This window comes from Stegastes partitus, unplaced genomic scaffold (genome assembly GCF_000690725.1).
Source record: "Stegastes partitus isolate 25-593 unplaced genomic scaffold, Stegastes_partitus-1.0.2 Scaffold132, whole genome shotgun sequence".
In the NCBI taxonomy this organism is placed as follows: Eukaryota; Metazoa; Chordata; class Actinopteri; family Pomacentridae; genus Stegastes; species Stegastes partitus.
This window is the reverse complement of record NW_007577863.1, coordinates 167,919-183,456: the sequence shown is the minus strand read 5'-3', so window position 1 is coordinate 183,456 and position 15,538 is coordinate 167,919. Positions and strand designations below refer to the sequence as shown.

The 15,538-nt window shown below is 40.6% G+C and overlaps 1 protein-coding gene across 1 annotated transcript; it reads left to right on the top strand.

The window, feature by feature from the left end:
- Positions 1-1,169: 1,169 nt before the first annotated feature.
- trpc6a (transient receptor potential cation channel, subfamily C, member 6a) lies at positions 1,170-13,513 on the top strand. The gene is made up of 14 exons (XM_008278768.1): positions 1,170-1,363; positions 2,917-3,245; positions 3,692-3,824; positions 5,082-5,382; positions 6,108-6,293; positions 7,304-7,468; positions 8,204-8,447; positions 8,530-8,760; positions 9,114-9,378; positions 10,438-10,633; positions 12,262-12,462; positions 12,700-12,756; positions 12,952-13,027; positions 13,222-13,513. The coding sequence occupies exons 1-14, from the start codon at positions 1,224-1,226 to the stop codon at positions 13,356-13,358; spliced, it is 2,661 nt and encodes an 886-aa protein (XP_008276990.1). The 5' UTR covers positions 1,170-1,223; the 3' UTR covers positions 13,359-13,513.
- Positions 13,514-15,538: the final 2,025 nt, after the last annotated feature.

The window sequence follows — 15,538 nt, the reverse complement described above, 5'->3', positions numbered from 1 at the left end:
CAAACACTGAGAAAATGTCTATCCAGGTATTTGTCCAATCAGTGCCCCCCAATAAGAGTGTGTATGCTTGAGCTGACAGTGTTTACATCCACATCTGGGATCTGTTCTGTTCTGAGCAGGAAGTCTTAACAAAAACTCACTCTGGTGACATTTGTCAGAGTTTACCCCCTTTCCCTCTACCATCCTCCCTGTGAAATGTGACGCTGTCACGCCATGAGACATCCAAAGTGACTAATCTTCAGCAATCAGGCCCTTAAAAGGCAATTTCACTGCCACAATCGTACATCAGAGACTTTGCTTTATCAGATTTTTTTCACGCTGAGATGCCCATGTGATGTAATGTAGTGTTTTATGTGAAATTCAGCTTGAAACCAGATAAAAGTGGTTGACTAGTAAAGGGAGGGCAACAGATCTTGGAAGAATGAAGAAAAATTTGCTTTGCCATCAGAACTAAAGCTACTGAAATATACCAAAAACTGTGTGTCAGTTGTAAACACATGCACACTGTACATATGAATGAACATATGCTGTATGATGCGTGTGTGTGTGTGTGTTCAGAGTTTTCCCACACTGGAGGGGGTCAGTGAGGAGTGGGAGCACACAGGAAGCAAAGTCTAGTGGGAATTTAAACCCTGAGGAATCTCATCTGCTGTTCATCAGCCATCATTCACTCCTGCACGCACACACACACACACACAAACACACACACACACACACACACACACTGACAATCTCCACATGTACTCTAAACACTGTGGTTTAAAATAGCATTTTACAGCTCGAGCATTAAAACTCTTGGCAAGACACAAAATTTTGAGAATATTCTGCTTTCAGTTCTCTCGTTAATTTGAACAAATTAGCAATTAATTCAATTCTCAAAAGTAATGCAGAGACTAGTTACAGAGAGAAAGAGAGAAGAGTAGGGGCTTCAGTGGATACAGCTGAAATAACTGAGACAAAAATGTCCATACATCACCAACAACCCTCAGTGTGTTCAGTCACAACACTGAGCTGCCCTCCACATCTGTAAAGTTCAGTGCGTCATGTAAATAAAAGTATAGTGGGACCCAGAAGGATGCATTCTTTCTCAAGGACACGGAAAAATAACAGAAGGGGAGGGCAACACAGAGAAAGAGAGAGGGAGAGGGAGACATGCCATAGCCACTTGATTATTTCGTTCCCCTGAAACAGGAGCAGACCCTCGATTGTTGATCTCCCTCAGGATGAACCACAGACCGCTTGCGGTTCACTGCAACAGCCGGCCTGCGGGATACGCCGACAGCCCCAGAGCCAGGAGCCGTGACAACCTGCTGATGTGCGATGACTTGGGGGAGGAATACTGTTGCTCTGGACGATGCCTCGGGTGAGTCTTTGATCTGCATCCTGCGCTCAGCCAGATGTGTTGGCAGGCAGGTGTGCTCATCATCATTTTGTTAAACTTAGAGGAAAATTATGAGCCACATTTTGTATTTTTGTTTTTGTATTTTGCCCTGCTTGGTTATTTGGTTTTTGTTAGAATCATGTAACATTTTAGAAGAGTTACATAATAAAAGCAACTTCCAAGAATGTGATGTTACACATTGTGCATCATCAACTGACAGCATGGAAAATTAAGATTAATACAGGATGGTGTCTTACTGATAAAGATGCATGACGTAAGGAATGACATAAGAGTTCCAGTTAATGGAGTTAAAGCTACATTAACTTTATCATGTCCCCTTATAATTTTGATAACAGTGTGCAAGTTTTTCCACATCCTAATATTGAAAAATAAGCCTGTTGGGGTTTAAATAATAAAATAATAGAAATGCTGTTCAAAATGTAGACAAAAGTGTATCTGGATTTCTCATAGCCCCTTTATAAAGATCACAGTTACAGTGTTTATTATAATTGGCAAAACCGCATGACCACATCTATGTAACCAACAGCTTTAGTTAAAATTTCAGCCTGCAAAGCTTTCACTTCATAGAACATCAACGTGCTGACGTTCCTCTATGGGAGCCCATAGGTGCTCCAAGGGATTAAGGTCAGAACTCAGGAAGGGCCTGACTTTGACCTTCTCCTGAGCAAAACTCTTTCAACAGGGGGCTGGAGCACTTTGGATTAGAGTCCTACTGAAAGATCTGCTTTCGTCATTTAACTCATTTCTGACTAATCTCTTTAACTTTTGCACACTTCAGAGTTCATGATTCAGGACTCACTGACGCTATTTCAAATGATCTGTTAACTGAGTCTGAATCTGGTCATTCTCATTGATCCTTGCTGCTGTTTCTCAGTTGATTTTTATTGTTTTTTACTCTCGGTGTGCTGCAAGTGTCTCTCAGTCTGTCATTTCTCAATCACAAGTATAGTTTTTTTTAACTTTATGACAATATACCCAATTATGTAAGATGGAAGATTGAGTATGTTTTTGATGATCTGGCCAATAAAGCAACTATTTTAGAGTTGCTTATAATGATTTCCAAGGTCATTTACAGTGTATATAATATATTTAATAAGTCCTACGTTAGTACAGATGCAGTTCTTCACAATAATGATGAACATGTTTCACTAACTTTGAAAATAAGAGCTTATTAAAATCTTTTTTATTGTCATTTATGTCATTCTGCCTCATGTGAACAGCCTGATTTATTTATTTTAGTCAAGTTTTTGAAATTAGAATTGTACTAAATGTGTCTTACTGTGGGTCAAATACCAGTTTGTCTGACCTTTTATGACATACAGTAACTTTTTGGTGGCAGCTATTAAGTTGTATTTATTCTGGTAAGAAGAATTCCTACTGTGGTATGTGAAGTAGAGATCAAAGTGGGAACAAGTGACTTCAAGTGAGGGTTTTTTTTTTTTGTCTATAATATATACGCCTACAATATATAAACAGAATGTACAGTGTGTTTATGTCCCCTGACTCTCCGGCAGTCACAGCAGCTCTGAGAGGCAGCTCATGGCTCGTCTCACTGCCGTTAAACGACGCCAGGCTCTCCGAGGTCCTGCCTACATGTTCTCTGGCCCCTCAGTCAGCCTGTCAGAGGTTGAGCAACGTTTCCTGGAGGCAGCTGAATACGGCAACATACCAGAGGTGCGCCGCATGCTGCTCCACGTGCCCAACTTGAATGTCAACACTGTGGACTACATGGGCCAAAATGCACTGCAGCTGGCCGTGGCCAACGAGCATCTGGAAGTGACGGAGCTGCTGCTGGGGAGGGCAGACTTGGCCAGAGTGGGTGATGCCCTCCTTCTGGCCATCAGTAAGACCTGTGCATTTGAGTTTACATCGACAAAAACACATTCAAAGGGTTCAGCACACGTAAAAGCTGACACTGCAGTGCTCTCCACGAGTACAACGCTTGAAAACACGCCAGACAGGACTGTGCTTTGTGATTTACAGTTTGTAGCATAGACAGTTACGTAACAGTCCAGTTCATTTTACATTTAATGGGGTCTTCCACAAATCAAATAAAGCATGCAAAGGTCTTATAGCTGCATGAGAAGCTCCACATTAAGATAAAGTCATTCAGATTCCAAAAATATTGACTTTAGTGAGTTTGCTGTTGCTGCAATTCCTTTTTGATAAAGTTGCTAAAATTACATCTGAATTAAAGACAGGCCATTTGTTCCAAGAGGTTTTGCAACAGCATTGTCAGAGGAACTACTGTCAAACCACAACAACACCTTTGCATTGTCTATGTTTTAGGTAAAGGCTACGTCCGTATCACGGAGGCCCTGCTGAATCACCCTTCATTTAGAGATGCTCATCGTCTGACAGCGAGTCCCGCTCAAGCAGACATGTTGGATGACTTCTACGCTTATGACGAAGACGGGACGAGGTAAGAAGGCTAAAAGACACAGGTGTTGCTCAGAGTGCTGCGGCGTTTGACATCAGTGCGATAAACATCTAAAACCCCTGACATGCAGGGCCACATGAAGGATTGTTTGATAGGCTGGTATGTGCCTGCAGCATGCAACTCAGGTATAAAGTTCTTAGACACGGGCAACTGGCCAAGACATAGAGGGAAAAATAAAAGGGAGTGCTGCACTGGATCAAGAATTATAGAGTTGATAAAAAAACAATTAGAAAGTGCTTTTCAAGGATAGGGCCAGTAAGGATGAAAAAATAGTGATTGTCCCAGTTATTAATTCTTAGTATTGGTTGATTGTCAAGGAAGTATTCCAGGTATGAAAATTCTTTATCAATGCACAGATAAACCCACTTATTTTGACTCAGATCCTGATGATTTTTCAATCTTTACTGACCAAGAAACTATTTGGCACATGTCACCTCTATCAAAAATTCAAATTTTACATGTATAGTTCAGTTCTTTGTTGTGATCGAAACACACAAGATGTCAATTTGTGAGCTTTAGAAGTGAAGGATTCTGGATTTCGTTACCAGCAAATTGTTTTGCACTCTTTTTGTTGAGCCAAGATAGCCAGTTACTGGCAGTAGCTTCATATTTACTGCGCCGCAGACGTGACAGTGGTATCTAATCTAACTCGACAAGAAAGAGAGTCCCAAAATGTCAAACTCAGGCCCACACATGACCATTTTATCTTTGTAAAGTCAACACCAAGACAAGGACAGAGTGGTGGAGGAAGCTGTGGTGGCAAACAGTGGAATAGAGGCACACCTGTGTGAATATGTTTGGATCAGCTGGCAGTTGAACATTGTGGGGAATGAAGCAATGATGGTGAAACATGAAGGGAGCATCTGATGTTAATTAGCAGCAGTAACACAGTGTGACTTCGATGTTCTGTTAGGTCTGTAGCTCTGGTCTGTTTGTGGATGCTACTGGTTTGGTTGTTGAAGAAATCTACATTTAACAGGGGTTTTTATTTGACTGCTTTGTTAAAAAAATAAATAAAGAAAAAAAAAGAAAAAAAAGTGGAAACTCCTGACACTTGATGAAGGGAGTTCCAAACACAGTGAAAAGCTGTGTATAAAACTCTCAGGCGACTGTGAAAATGTTTTTAAAAGGCATATTTCCGATGCTGCCTGGCAAAATAATCCCCTTCAAGGTTGATAGATTTATCATTTTTGCTCTTATGTTTACTGTCTGTGTTTTCGTGTGTGTTCTTTTGCACAGGTTTTCTCACGATGTGACTCCAGTGATACTCGCAGCTCACTGCCAGGAATACGAGATAGTTCACACCCTGCTGAGTAAAGGGGCCCGCATCGACCCTCCCCACGACTACTTCTGTGGCTGCGACTCGTGTAACTACCAGCAGCAATTCGACTCCTTCAGCCACTCGCGATCGAGGATCAATGCCTACAAAGGGCTCGCCAGTCCTGCCTACCTCTCCCTGTCTAATGAGGATCCAGTGCTGGCGGCTCTGGAGCTCAGCAACGAACTGGCCATGCTGGCTAATATTGAGAAAGAATTTAAGGTACAAATGCCATCAGCAGAAAAAAAAAAAAAAAAGTGAACATAAATCCAGGATGATGTCTGCGCACTTTCTGTCAATGTGACTGTACACATGCCCTGAAAATCAGCTCTTTATCAAGGATACAAAAAGTAGATATGCCATGCCGCTGCCAACCAGCTGCCAGTAAAAGCCGCCAGTAAACACATGGAGATTTTATTACCTCAAAGAGAGGAAGCAAGAACAGATGAGGGTCTGGTTCCTGTGGTCATTGTTCACACTGTTGGTTTGACACATATATAACAGCTGTAATTATTGCTGGGCTGACAGTAGGACAGTATACCACAGGTTCTATAGGACAAATAAACAGCAAAATGCTTCTGGCAGCACAGACATCCAAATACACTGCTCCCGTGTCTTATTATCAAAACATTTCCAGAGCTGGTGTCAGTGACGGACAATGTTACTGTTAATTTAATGGGAAACGTGGGACTAGTTAAACAAATGTGACAATATAATTGATTACTGATGCTAGTGGTAAAACCTGGGATCACATGTACACAAAATCATACATCATATGATGTGATTTTGAAAAATGTCATCGTAATGTGATAATTATTTTGAAGTGGAATTCCAACATTGCGCATGCGCTTCCAGTTATCTGTAATCCAGCATCAGATCACATTTGCTGCAATTCATCTCAAATGTCTTAATTACCTATGCACATACTCGCCCCATTGTGTTTACAGAACGATTACTGCCGCCTGTCGAGCCAGTGTAAGGACTATGTGGTGGGCCTTCTGGATCTGTGTCGCAGCACAGAGGAAGTGGAGGCCATACTGAGCGGACAAACGGACTCTGAAGACAGCTATGATGTACCAGATCGCCCCTCCCTCACACGGCTCAAATTAGCCATCAAATATGAACTCAAGAAGGTCAGTGTGCTCTCAAACAGGCAATGACAGAAAGACAGGGTGAAGTGGTTTTATGAGCATAGAAGAGGTATTTGTCTGTGTTAAATAATCACAATTACACATTTAGATCGAGCCAGGCAGACTCTTATCTCACATATTGTTGTTAAAACTAAGACCTGATTAGAATAACAGCAAACATTTATCACTTCTTTTTTGTTGTTGTTGGACGCTATAACGGTACGTGTTATCTAAAGAATAATGTGTATTTGGTCTTGATGAGTGAAATCAGAAAAATCTGAGTAAAATCAACCATTCACTGTTATGTACAACTGAAACTGTTTTAAAAAATCTGCAAACTAAACAAAACTGCAGTTAAAAGTCTCAAACATATATACGTGATGCAGTCAAGAAGAACTCCATGAATCTTCATTTTCAAGGTATCTGATGTGCACTGAAGCCTTGAGCCGAGCTGAGCACTCATTTGTTTTAATTTCCATTTACTGATGTCTCATTAAATACCTCTACCAGAAACCAATTTGTAGATGCTGAAACAATTAATCAATTAGAAGATTGTCAGAGCATTAATATTAATATAATCTGATAATTGTCAAGGAAAAATAGCAGCTCTGCTCTGGTTGTAGCTCTTAAACATTTCTCACCTGTTTTATAAGATTACACGTTAGAACAAGGCAGGTAAGGGAAGTCGGCAAGTTGGATCCGTAACTTCGGGACAAGGATTGGCTTTCAATCACACTTTGAAGATGCTTCCCTGAGCTCTGGGGTGTAAACAAAAAATCGCAAAAACGATTAATCATGTGACAGTAATTGGTATTTCCAGTCCTGTGTGTCTTCTGTCATGAGGATTCTCTCTCAAAGTGTGTCAAATAGTCCATTCGACTCATGATAAGAAGAATCATATGAAAGTTGATGCAGCAGACGACTTATTGCATGTTCTCATATCACAGAGACAATAAACACTCTTCAGCTACCCTTGATATTCCTGTTTCCTCTCTGTCCTCTGTACCCTTCAGTTTGTGGCTCACCCTAACTGCCAGCAGCAGTTGTTGAGTATCTGGTATGAAAACCTGCCTGGCCTGAGACAACAAACCACTGCCATCAAACTGCTGGTGGTGCTGGCGGTGGCTATAGGACTGCCTGGACTGGCTGTGGCTTACTGGATCACCCCATGCAGCAGAGTATGTAACAGTCTGTCTCCAAGTTCACTCACATTCATTCCTAAATGCACCATTTGGACAGCACTGACTCATGTTTGGATAAGAAATTACCCAAAAAGACTCTTTCATATCAAAGTGAAAACTGATTTCTACAAAGTAATGTCAGCTAAAATGTGAAACAGGTGATTGCATTAGTATTCACCCCCTTCAAGTCGGCATTTCGGAGATGCACTTTTGGCCACACCCTGTGATAGACTGGCGACCTGTCCAGGGTGTCCAATACCTTCGCCCTGAGTTGGCTGGGATAGACTCCTGCCCCTCTGCAACCCTGATGAGGATTAAGCGGCGTAGAGATAATGGATGGACCGGCATTTTTGTGCATCTGGACACTGCAATTTTACCTCATTCTACTTTGCAAAACTTCCCAAGCCCTGTCAGGTTGCAAGAGCGAACACAGTTCTCTTGCAGACTATATCAGTTTGTCCTCCAGGTTTTTTTCTGTACTTTCATTCATCCTTCCAGGGCCTGCTATTAAGAAGCATCCTCAGATCATGATGCTGCCACCACCATGCTTCACAGTGGGGATGATTTGTTTGTGATGATGTGCAGTGTTTAGTGTCCACTGAAAATAGCATCTAGGCTGATGGCCAAAAAAGCTTAATTTTGAATTTTGGGGTGAATATTTTTACAGGTGCTGTAATTCCCTGCAGGTCCTTTTATCGTATCTTCCTTTATTGTTTGATCTCTTTTTCTCAGGTGGGGAAAGTGATGCGCAGCCCTTTTATGAAGTTTGTGGCGCATGCATCATCCTTTACAATATTCCTGGGTCTTCTCATCTTAAATGCTGCTGACCGTTTCGCAGGCACCACCCTGCTGCCAAACATGACCCACCATCACCTTCCAGAAAGTGCACAACTAAACTCTGACCCGCTGCTGCTCTACCGCATGACTACAACACCCTTCACCTGGATGGAGATCCTCATCATTTCATGGGTCATGGGTGAGCATAATGGATGATAATGGATGAAATTCCTCACCAAAAAAAAGTGTCATCAGATGTCATTTTGTGCGTCTTGCTGCAGGTATGATTTGGGCTGAGGTGAAGGAGATCTGGAGTCAAGGACCAGGAGAGTATCTGGTCGAACCGTGGAACTTTCTGGACTTTGGGATGCTGGCGATCTTCCTTGCCTCCTTCAGCTGCCGCTTCTCTGCTCTGAGACACGCTGACATAGCCCAGACCTATGTATACACACAACAATACACAACACTGAGTAATGTCACACTGCCCCCCGAGATACACTACTTTACTCTGGGTGAGCATGCTCACACAACTGCACTGACTAACAGACTGCTGCACTTTAAATGCCATCATTTGCTTAATATATGAACAACTGCAGGGAGGTGGCACAAATGTACCAAAGAAAAATAAACATATTTGTGTTCCTACTCCTTTTCTTTGTCACTATAATCATAATAAATAGAAATCCAGTGGTTTTGATGCATACGTTCTCTATGAAACAGCTAATGTAGCATCCTACATTAACAACACTTTGTGCCATTTTTTAAAATAATCCTTTTCAGTCTGTCTTAAAAACATATTTTGTAAGACATACAATTCTTTTAATCAGATTAGATTTCCTGATTGATTCATGCTCTGTTTTCACAGCACGTATCGACTGGTTGCCGTCAGATCCACAGCTGGTATCAGAAGGCCTGTACGCTGTCGCAGTGGTGCTGAGCTTCTCTCGGATTGCTTACATCCTCCCAGCCAACGAGAGCTTCGGTCCGCTGCAGATCTCTTTAGGGAGGACTGTAAAGGACATCTTCAAGTTCATGGTCATCTTCATCTTGGTCTTTCTGGCCTTCATGATCGGCATGTTCAATCTGTACTCTTACTACCTGGGGGCCAAGCAGAACGACGCCTTCACCACGTGAGACATTTACTGTGCATAAGTGTACTATTTCTACCTTGGCATTCATTAAGAAAATCTACTTGCATAGACTTAAAGACTGCTCGAGATCCAAAAGCTTATCTTTTATCTAAACATTTTTGGTCTCATCAATGTTAAAGCACAGCATCGACACATCATATCAAATTTAAAAGAATAATACTACAGTATTAACGATGTTTAAAGTCATGCAGATGTCATTTACTGATGTTGTCATGGCTTTGATTTATAATTATTGTTTTGCCAAGATGTGAGAATTCAAAAAGAGCTGAATTCACAAGCTGAATATTTGTAAAAATCCAACCTAAAAAGATAAATGAAAACATGGATACTGTAAAAGGATAATTCACATTTCAGTGATATCTTTAAAAGTAGCTCTTAGGTAGACAATTCTCTTATATTTGTTAAAAAAAAAAGTTTACTTACATAAACTGACAAATTTTCTACATTTTCTGGCTTGTCACCATTTAAAATGAAGTCATGGCTGCACATAACTTCTTATCACTGATTTAATTAATTTAATACGGACACAAGTTATCAGCAGTGCAAGAAATGCTATTTTAGCTTCTCAGATTATTTTATTTGAAGGACAAGAAGCGAGGAAAAAGTGATAGAAAGTTCTCCGTCTTTTCTTATCTGTTTATTCCTATTGTGACCCTCACATTTATGTTAGGACACATTACATTGGGAGGTGTTGCATACATTTTTCACAGTTAAAATACAGGAAATAAACATGACATGATGGACTGTCTATGTGAAACAAGGTTTGAGTCGCTGCAAGTTAATTTTCACATCAGTTAAATAAAGTGAAATCAGTAGCTGCCCCCGAAGCTTGGAAATCAATCTAAAAATATACGATATGTTTGCGGAGTAATGTAAACACTGTGCTGAACACTGTAAGAATTACTGTGAGCCTCAAAAACATTTTGTTCTTCCGCTCCCCTCCTCATCTTCAGTGTCTCCGTTCTGATGATTAATGGTTTGTTTGAAATCAAAAATAGCCTTTCTCTCGTCTCCCTCCGTGTCTGTATGTCCGTCCAGCCTGGAGGAGAGCTTCAAGACATTGTTCTGGGCTATATTTGGCCTGTCCGAGGTCAGATCCGTCGTAATCAACAACGGGCACAAATTCATCGAGAACATTGGCTATGTGCTGTACGGGGTGTACAACGTTACCATGGTGATAGTGCTGCTCAACATGCTCATCGCCATGATCAACAGTTCCTTCCAGGAGATTGAGGTTTGTCACCAAATTGTCATCTACCTCAGATACAAAAATATTATGTTGGTAAAATTAGGCTTCAGTTAATGGTGGGAGAAATATAATGTCACTAACAACACAGACAAAACTTATTTTTCTCTTCTGAAATGAGAGTTGCTCACCATATAATTTAGGTTTGACTCATCAAAACACTTGACTGTTTGGGGCCCTTTAATATTCTGACAAAGTAAAGCATCTTCCATTCTTCCTCTGTAGAGCAAAAATGAAAATGGATCAGTGTTTCTTTTTATCTACAGTTGAATAGTGTTGAGCCCCAGTGGTGGTACATAACTAAGAACATGTATACAAATTCTGTACTCAAGTAAAAACTGGACAAACTTGCTCTTCACTTGAGTATATCTGTTGTATGAAACCTTATGCTTCTACTACACTTCGTTCCTGAGGAGAAACAGTGTAATCTTTTCTCAACCACATCAGTCTGACAGCTTTAGTTACTCTTCAGACTACAGTTACAATGATAACAAACATTATATAAAGTAGATGAAATGAGCTCAACCTTAAACAGCTGCAGCCACAAAATGCAAAACACACACTCATGCAGCTCTAAAATTCACAACTTTTTACTGCACAGTGACTACTTTTAGTTTTGATATCTTAAGCACTTTTTTTGACGATACATACTTAAAGACGTTTACATATTTGAATACAGGTGTTTTACAATCTTTATTTAGGTAAGGTGCTGAATTCCAACTTCCAATGCTGCTGAATCCATTCTGACTCTAATAAAACTAATATTAAAAGATAAGAAATTTATGGAGCTAAATTTGTCTCAGTAATATTTGTTTCAACAGAAAGGCAATTCGTGTGCACGTGTGATCTGTAAGTATAGAACACTTTAAAAAATGTGTCAACTGTCACAGATGAGCAAATCCACAAAGAACTTGCACAAGTATGACTACATTAAATTATTTATGGATATTGAAAAACATTTTCAGAACATCTTCTTAACATTTGCAACTGCCAAAAAGGCATTTTTAAGTCCATTGTACTCAATATTTGTGAATTGAAAAAAGCATTCGTGGAACTCAGTTCTACATTTGAATTTTACATTTGCATTCACACATTTACACTTGGACTGTCGTTTTGTTCACACAAATAATACTGACACAAATCTAGCTCCGAAGTTTCTACTAATTTAACAAAATTGTGCTGTAAATGTGCTTCAGCTGGCTAGCACAATAAACACTATTTTTAATGTTTGTGTTGCTGAGAGTTGGATAAGATTAATATTTGTCTCATGTCTAAAATTCCAAATATGAAGCTACAGCTGATTAGCTTAGCTTTACACAAAGACAAGAAACAGCCAGGCTCTGAAGCAGTGACCTTCTGGAAGCTCTAGGTCGAAGAAATAGTTGGGCCTGTAGCCTGAGAGGATCTGCTTGGTAACTTTTATTACCTTTGGACAGTCAGGTTGGCAGTTTCCTCCTGCTTCCTGTCTTAATGTCGAGCTACCTGCCTGTTTGCTCAAGCTTCATATTTAATGCAAAGACATCAGAGTGGTTTTAATGTTCTCATCTGTCTCTCAATAAGAAAGCAAGTATTCTTCTCATACTTGTTTGGTTTCTTTGTTTTGTTTAACTTTTCAGGATGACGCTGACGTTGAGTGGAAGTTTGCTCGTGCAAAACTTTGGTTCTCCTACTTTGAAGAGGGCAGGACTCTCCCTGTGCCCTTTAACCTGGTCCCGAGTCCTAAATCTATGCAGGGACTGGCCTCAGCCATTAAGTCTCTGCTTCTGCAGTTTGTGGAAGGACACAGTCAGGAGAAAATGGAGACGCAACTCAACCAGGTACCACACAATATGTGATGCATGTTTACCTAAAACATCACACGTAGCATCGATCCTTTCTTAGCTTGTGAAGCCATAAATCTATGGTTCATATTGGAGCCTTAGGGACGGAGCCTGAGCACCTCCCAGTGGTTTAACTGCTGCAGCACAAGCTTCATCTCAAACCTGAAGACAAGTTTAACCTGAGAAATGTCACAATTATCTTCAGTTAAACTAATTTCAGGTTTAATCTTCCAGCTCGGGGTGGGAAAAAATTCAGGATATGGTGCTTCTTCTAGCCCAACCAGGTATCAGGTAGGTTTGTTTCATTCAAAATATAATTTTTAATCAAATTTATGTGACAGCTTTTTAAAAAATGTATGATACATAGCAGTAAACCGCAGTTACACAAGGAAATGTAACCATTTTGCATTGGTAATGTAGTAATAATAATAATAAATAATTAAGAATACCAGAATTTGAGGACCGTTTTTCCATTACTGGTTGCAGAAGATCATGAAGCGACTGATAAAGCGTTACATCATCAAAGCCCAAGCAGACAGAGAGAGTGACGAGATCACTGAAGGTAAAAGCGACAGAATGATCCTGAAACATTTTGAAAATTAAGCTCCTCTCAGTGCTTGTCGTTAAATAAAGCTTAACTTCACTGCAAGAAGACGGAGTATCCCCATGACAAAAAATAGCTCCCTCAGATCTGCTTTGTTTTATTTTAAGTTTTCTGTTTTGACATAAAATGCTTTCGTATCTATTTTTGTCCAGGTGAGCTGAAAGAGATCAAACAGGACATCTCCAGTCTGAGATATGAGCTGCTGGAGGAGAAATCACAGAGCACGGACACGCTTGACGGGCTGCTGAGGAGGCTGGAAGAGCTCAGCACACCTTCATCGTCACACTGACTGTCATCCCGACTTTTACATGAAACTGTACAGCTCTAAGAGCGTCAAGTGCCTGTTCTATGTCACTGAATGTAGATACACTAATACAGTGGCAAACCAAGATCAAATGAGAATATATGTGAATACAAAATTAAAATGTAACTGGCTGACTGCAAGACTGTGTCATTTATGTGATGAAAATGCACAGAAAGAACTGTTCATGAAAAATAGCTCATACAGTCTGGATAATTTATTATTAAAGAGAAGATTATGGGACCAGTATGTCCTCCCATATTTACCCACTACGTATTTACATATAAGGATACTGTACATAAAGTCAGTTGTAAGTACACATGATCTGCAGATTACTTTTCTTTGTCCTGCAATCAAATGTGTAAATCAGCTTGGCAACACTGCTTAACCCGAATACATATTGTTACGACCGGGCTCAAGATGGCCGCAACAAAAGGAGAGACCAAACCAATATGGGGTTGTGAGAATACATAGAGTCAGTGGTGTGTGTGCATGATGTATGTATGAATTATGTCTGTGCAAGTGTTGTAAATGCAAATGTCCTAAACAAAGAAAACTAACCCATGACCAGACCGATGCAATACCTGCGGAGGGAAGCAGAGTAGAGTGCAGTCAGCCCTTAAGTAACCCAGGAACACACTGGGTGTCACAGGTACTCCTGATTACCCTTAACAGCCACTCACAGAACCAATAGCCGAACTAGAACCACCCACAAGACACAAGATGACTTCAGGGGTCATCACACCCCTCTCCTTAAACAAGGGGTCCCAACGGGATCACCAAAAGATCCTAAACCAGACAACCTACACACAAAGTTAAAGCAGTTAGCAACCATATTCACTGAAGAAGTCAAATGTTTACTGACAACCTGATAAGCGCATACTCCAAACAGTCAAATCCAAATGTAGATTTTCGAGACCAACTCAAAATGGTCAAGTGCAACACATACAAAATCAAAGCCGTTACCAGCCAAATTCACTGTTTAAACCAAATGTTTACTGACAAGTCGATAAGCGCATATTCCAAACAGTCAAACAAATGTAGATTTCCAAGACCAACGCAAATGGTCAGCCACAAACTGCGTTGCCAACAACATTCTGTTCCTCAAACATCAGCCCAGCTCTCTGCACAACCATTCTTACTTCCACAACCAGGCAAGGCTCACTCTCCTCAAACACACCTGGCTCAAACAAAGACCACATAACCAAATCCCAAATGTCATCTATACTTTATTTTTCTCTCCAAGACTAAAATGATCAACTATTTGAAGTAATAATAATCTGTCTTGCAGCCACAGAAACCGTAATTTTAAATGTGCCATTACAGATAGTTGAGTGCTAACCAATAAACACAAAAATGATGCTCTTCAGAGAGTTTCCCCCTGACTGTCTGACCAAAACTTACTAGAAACTCACCCCTAGTCTTCATGTGGTTCTGCGGTGGGTATATTAAGCACCAAACCAGCGAGTCTGTGAAGCCACCTGCAGCAGGCAACCCCACAAAACTACACAGAGTGCTCCCGAGATAGCTGTCCAAAGACAACTAACGCTAACCGCTGCCCACAGCACTACCAAAACAAAAAACTGACACAACCCAAAGAGGATGTGTCCTTTAGCCTACCGGAGAAATCTCAGTAAGTACAGCATCAAGACAACAACACTCACCTTCTGGATGGCATCAAACAATCAACGTTAAGTTACAAACAACACTGCTTCCAAGCAACACAAAACCACTGCAGTCTTCCAAAGCACGCAGCAGAGTCAAAGCCAGCCCACAGCTGGACCAAATCCACTAATCAGTGGGCAATCAACAACATGTGCCCACTGCTACTGAAGATACAAGAGATAGACAAAATACCTGAATAGATGTAGTGATCTCAGTGGACGAGCCCCCATTTGTTACGACCAGGCTCAAGATGGCCGCAACAAAAGGAGAGACACACCAAGTTTCAAAATTAAAGCTTATCTTTATTCCCTTAAATTATATCAAATTAAAAACCAAACCAATATGGGGTTGTGAGAATACATAGAGTCAGTGGTGTGTGTGCGTGATGTATGCATGAATTATGTCTGTGCAAGTGTTGTAAATGCAGATGTCCTAAACAAAGAAAACTAACCCATGACCAGACCGATGCAATACCTGCAGAGGGAAGCAGAGTAGAGAGAGAT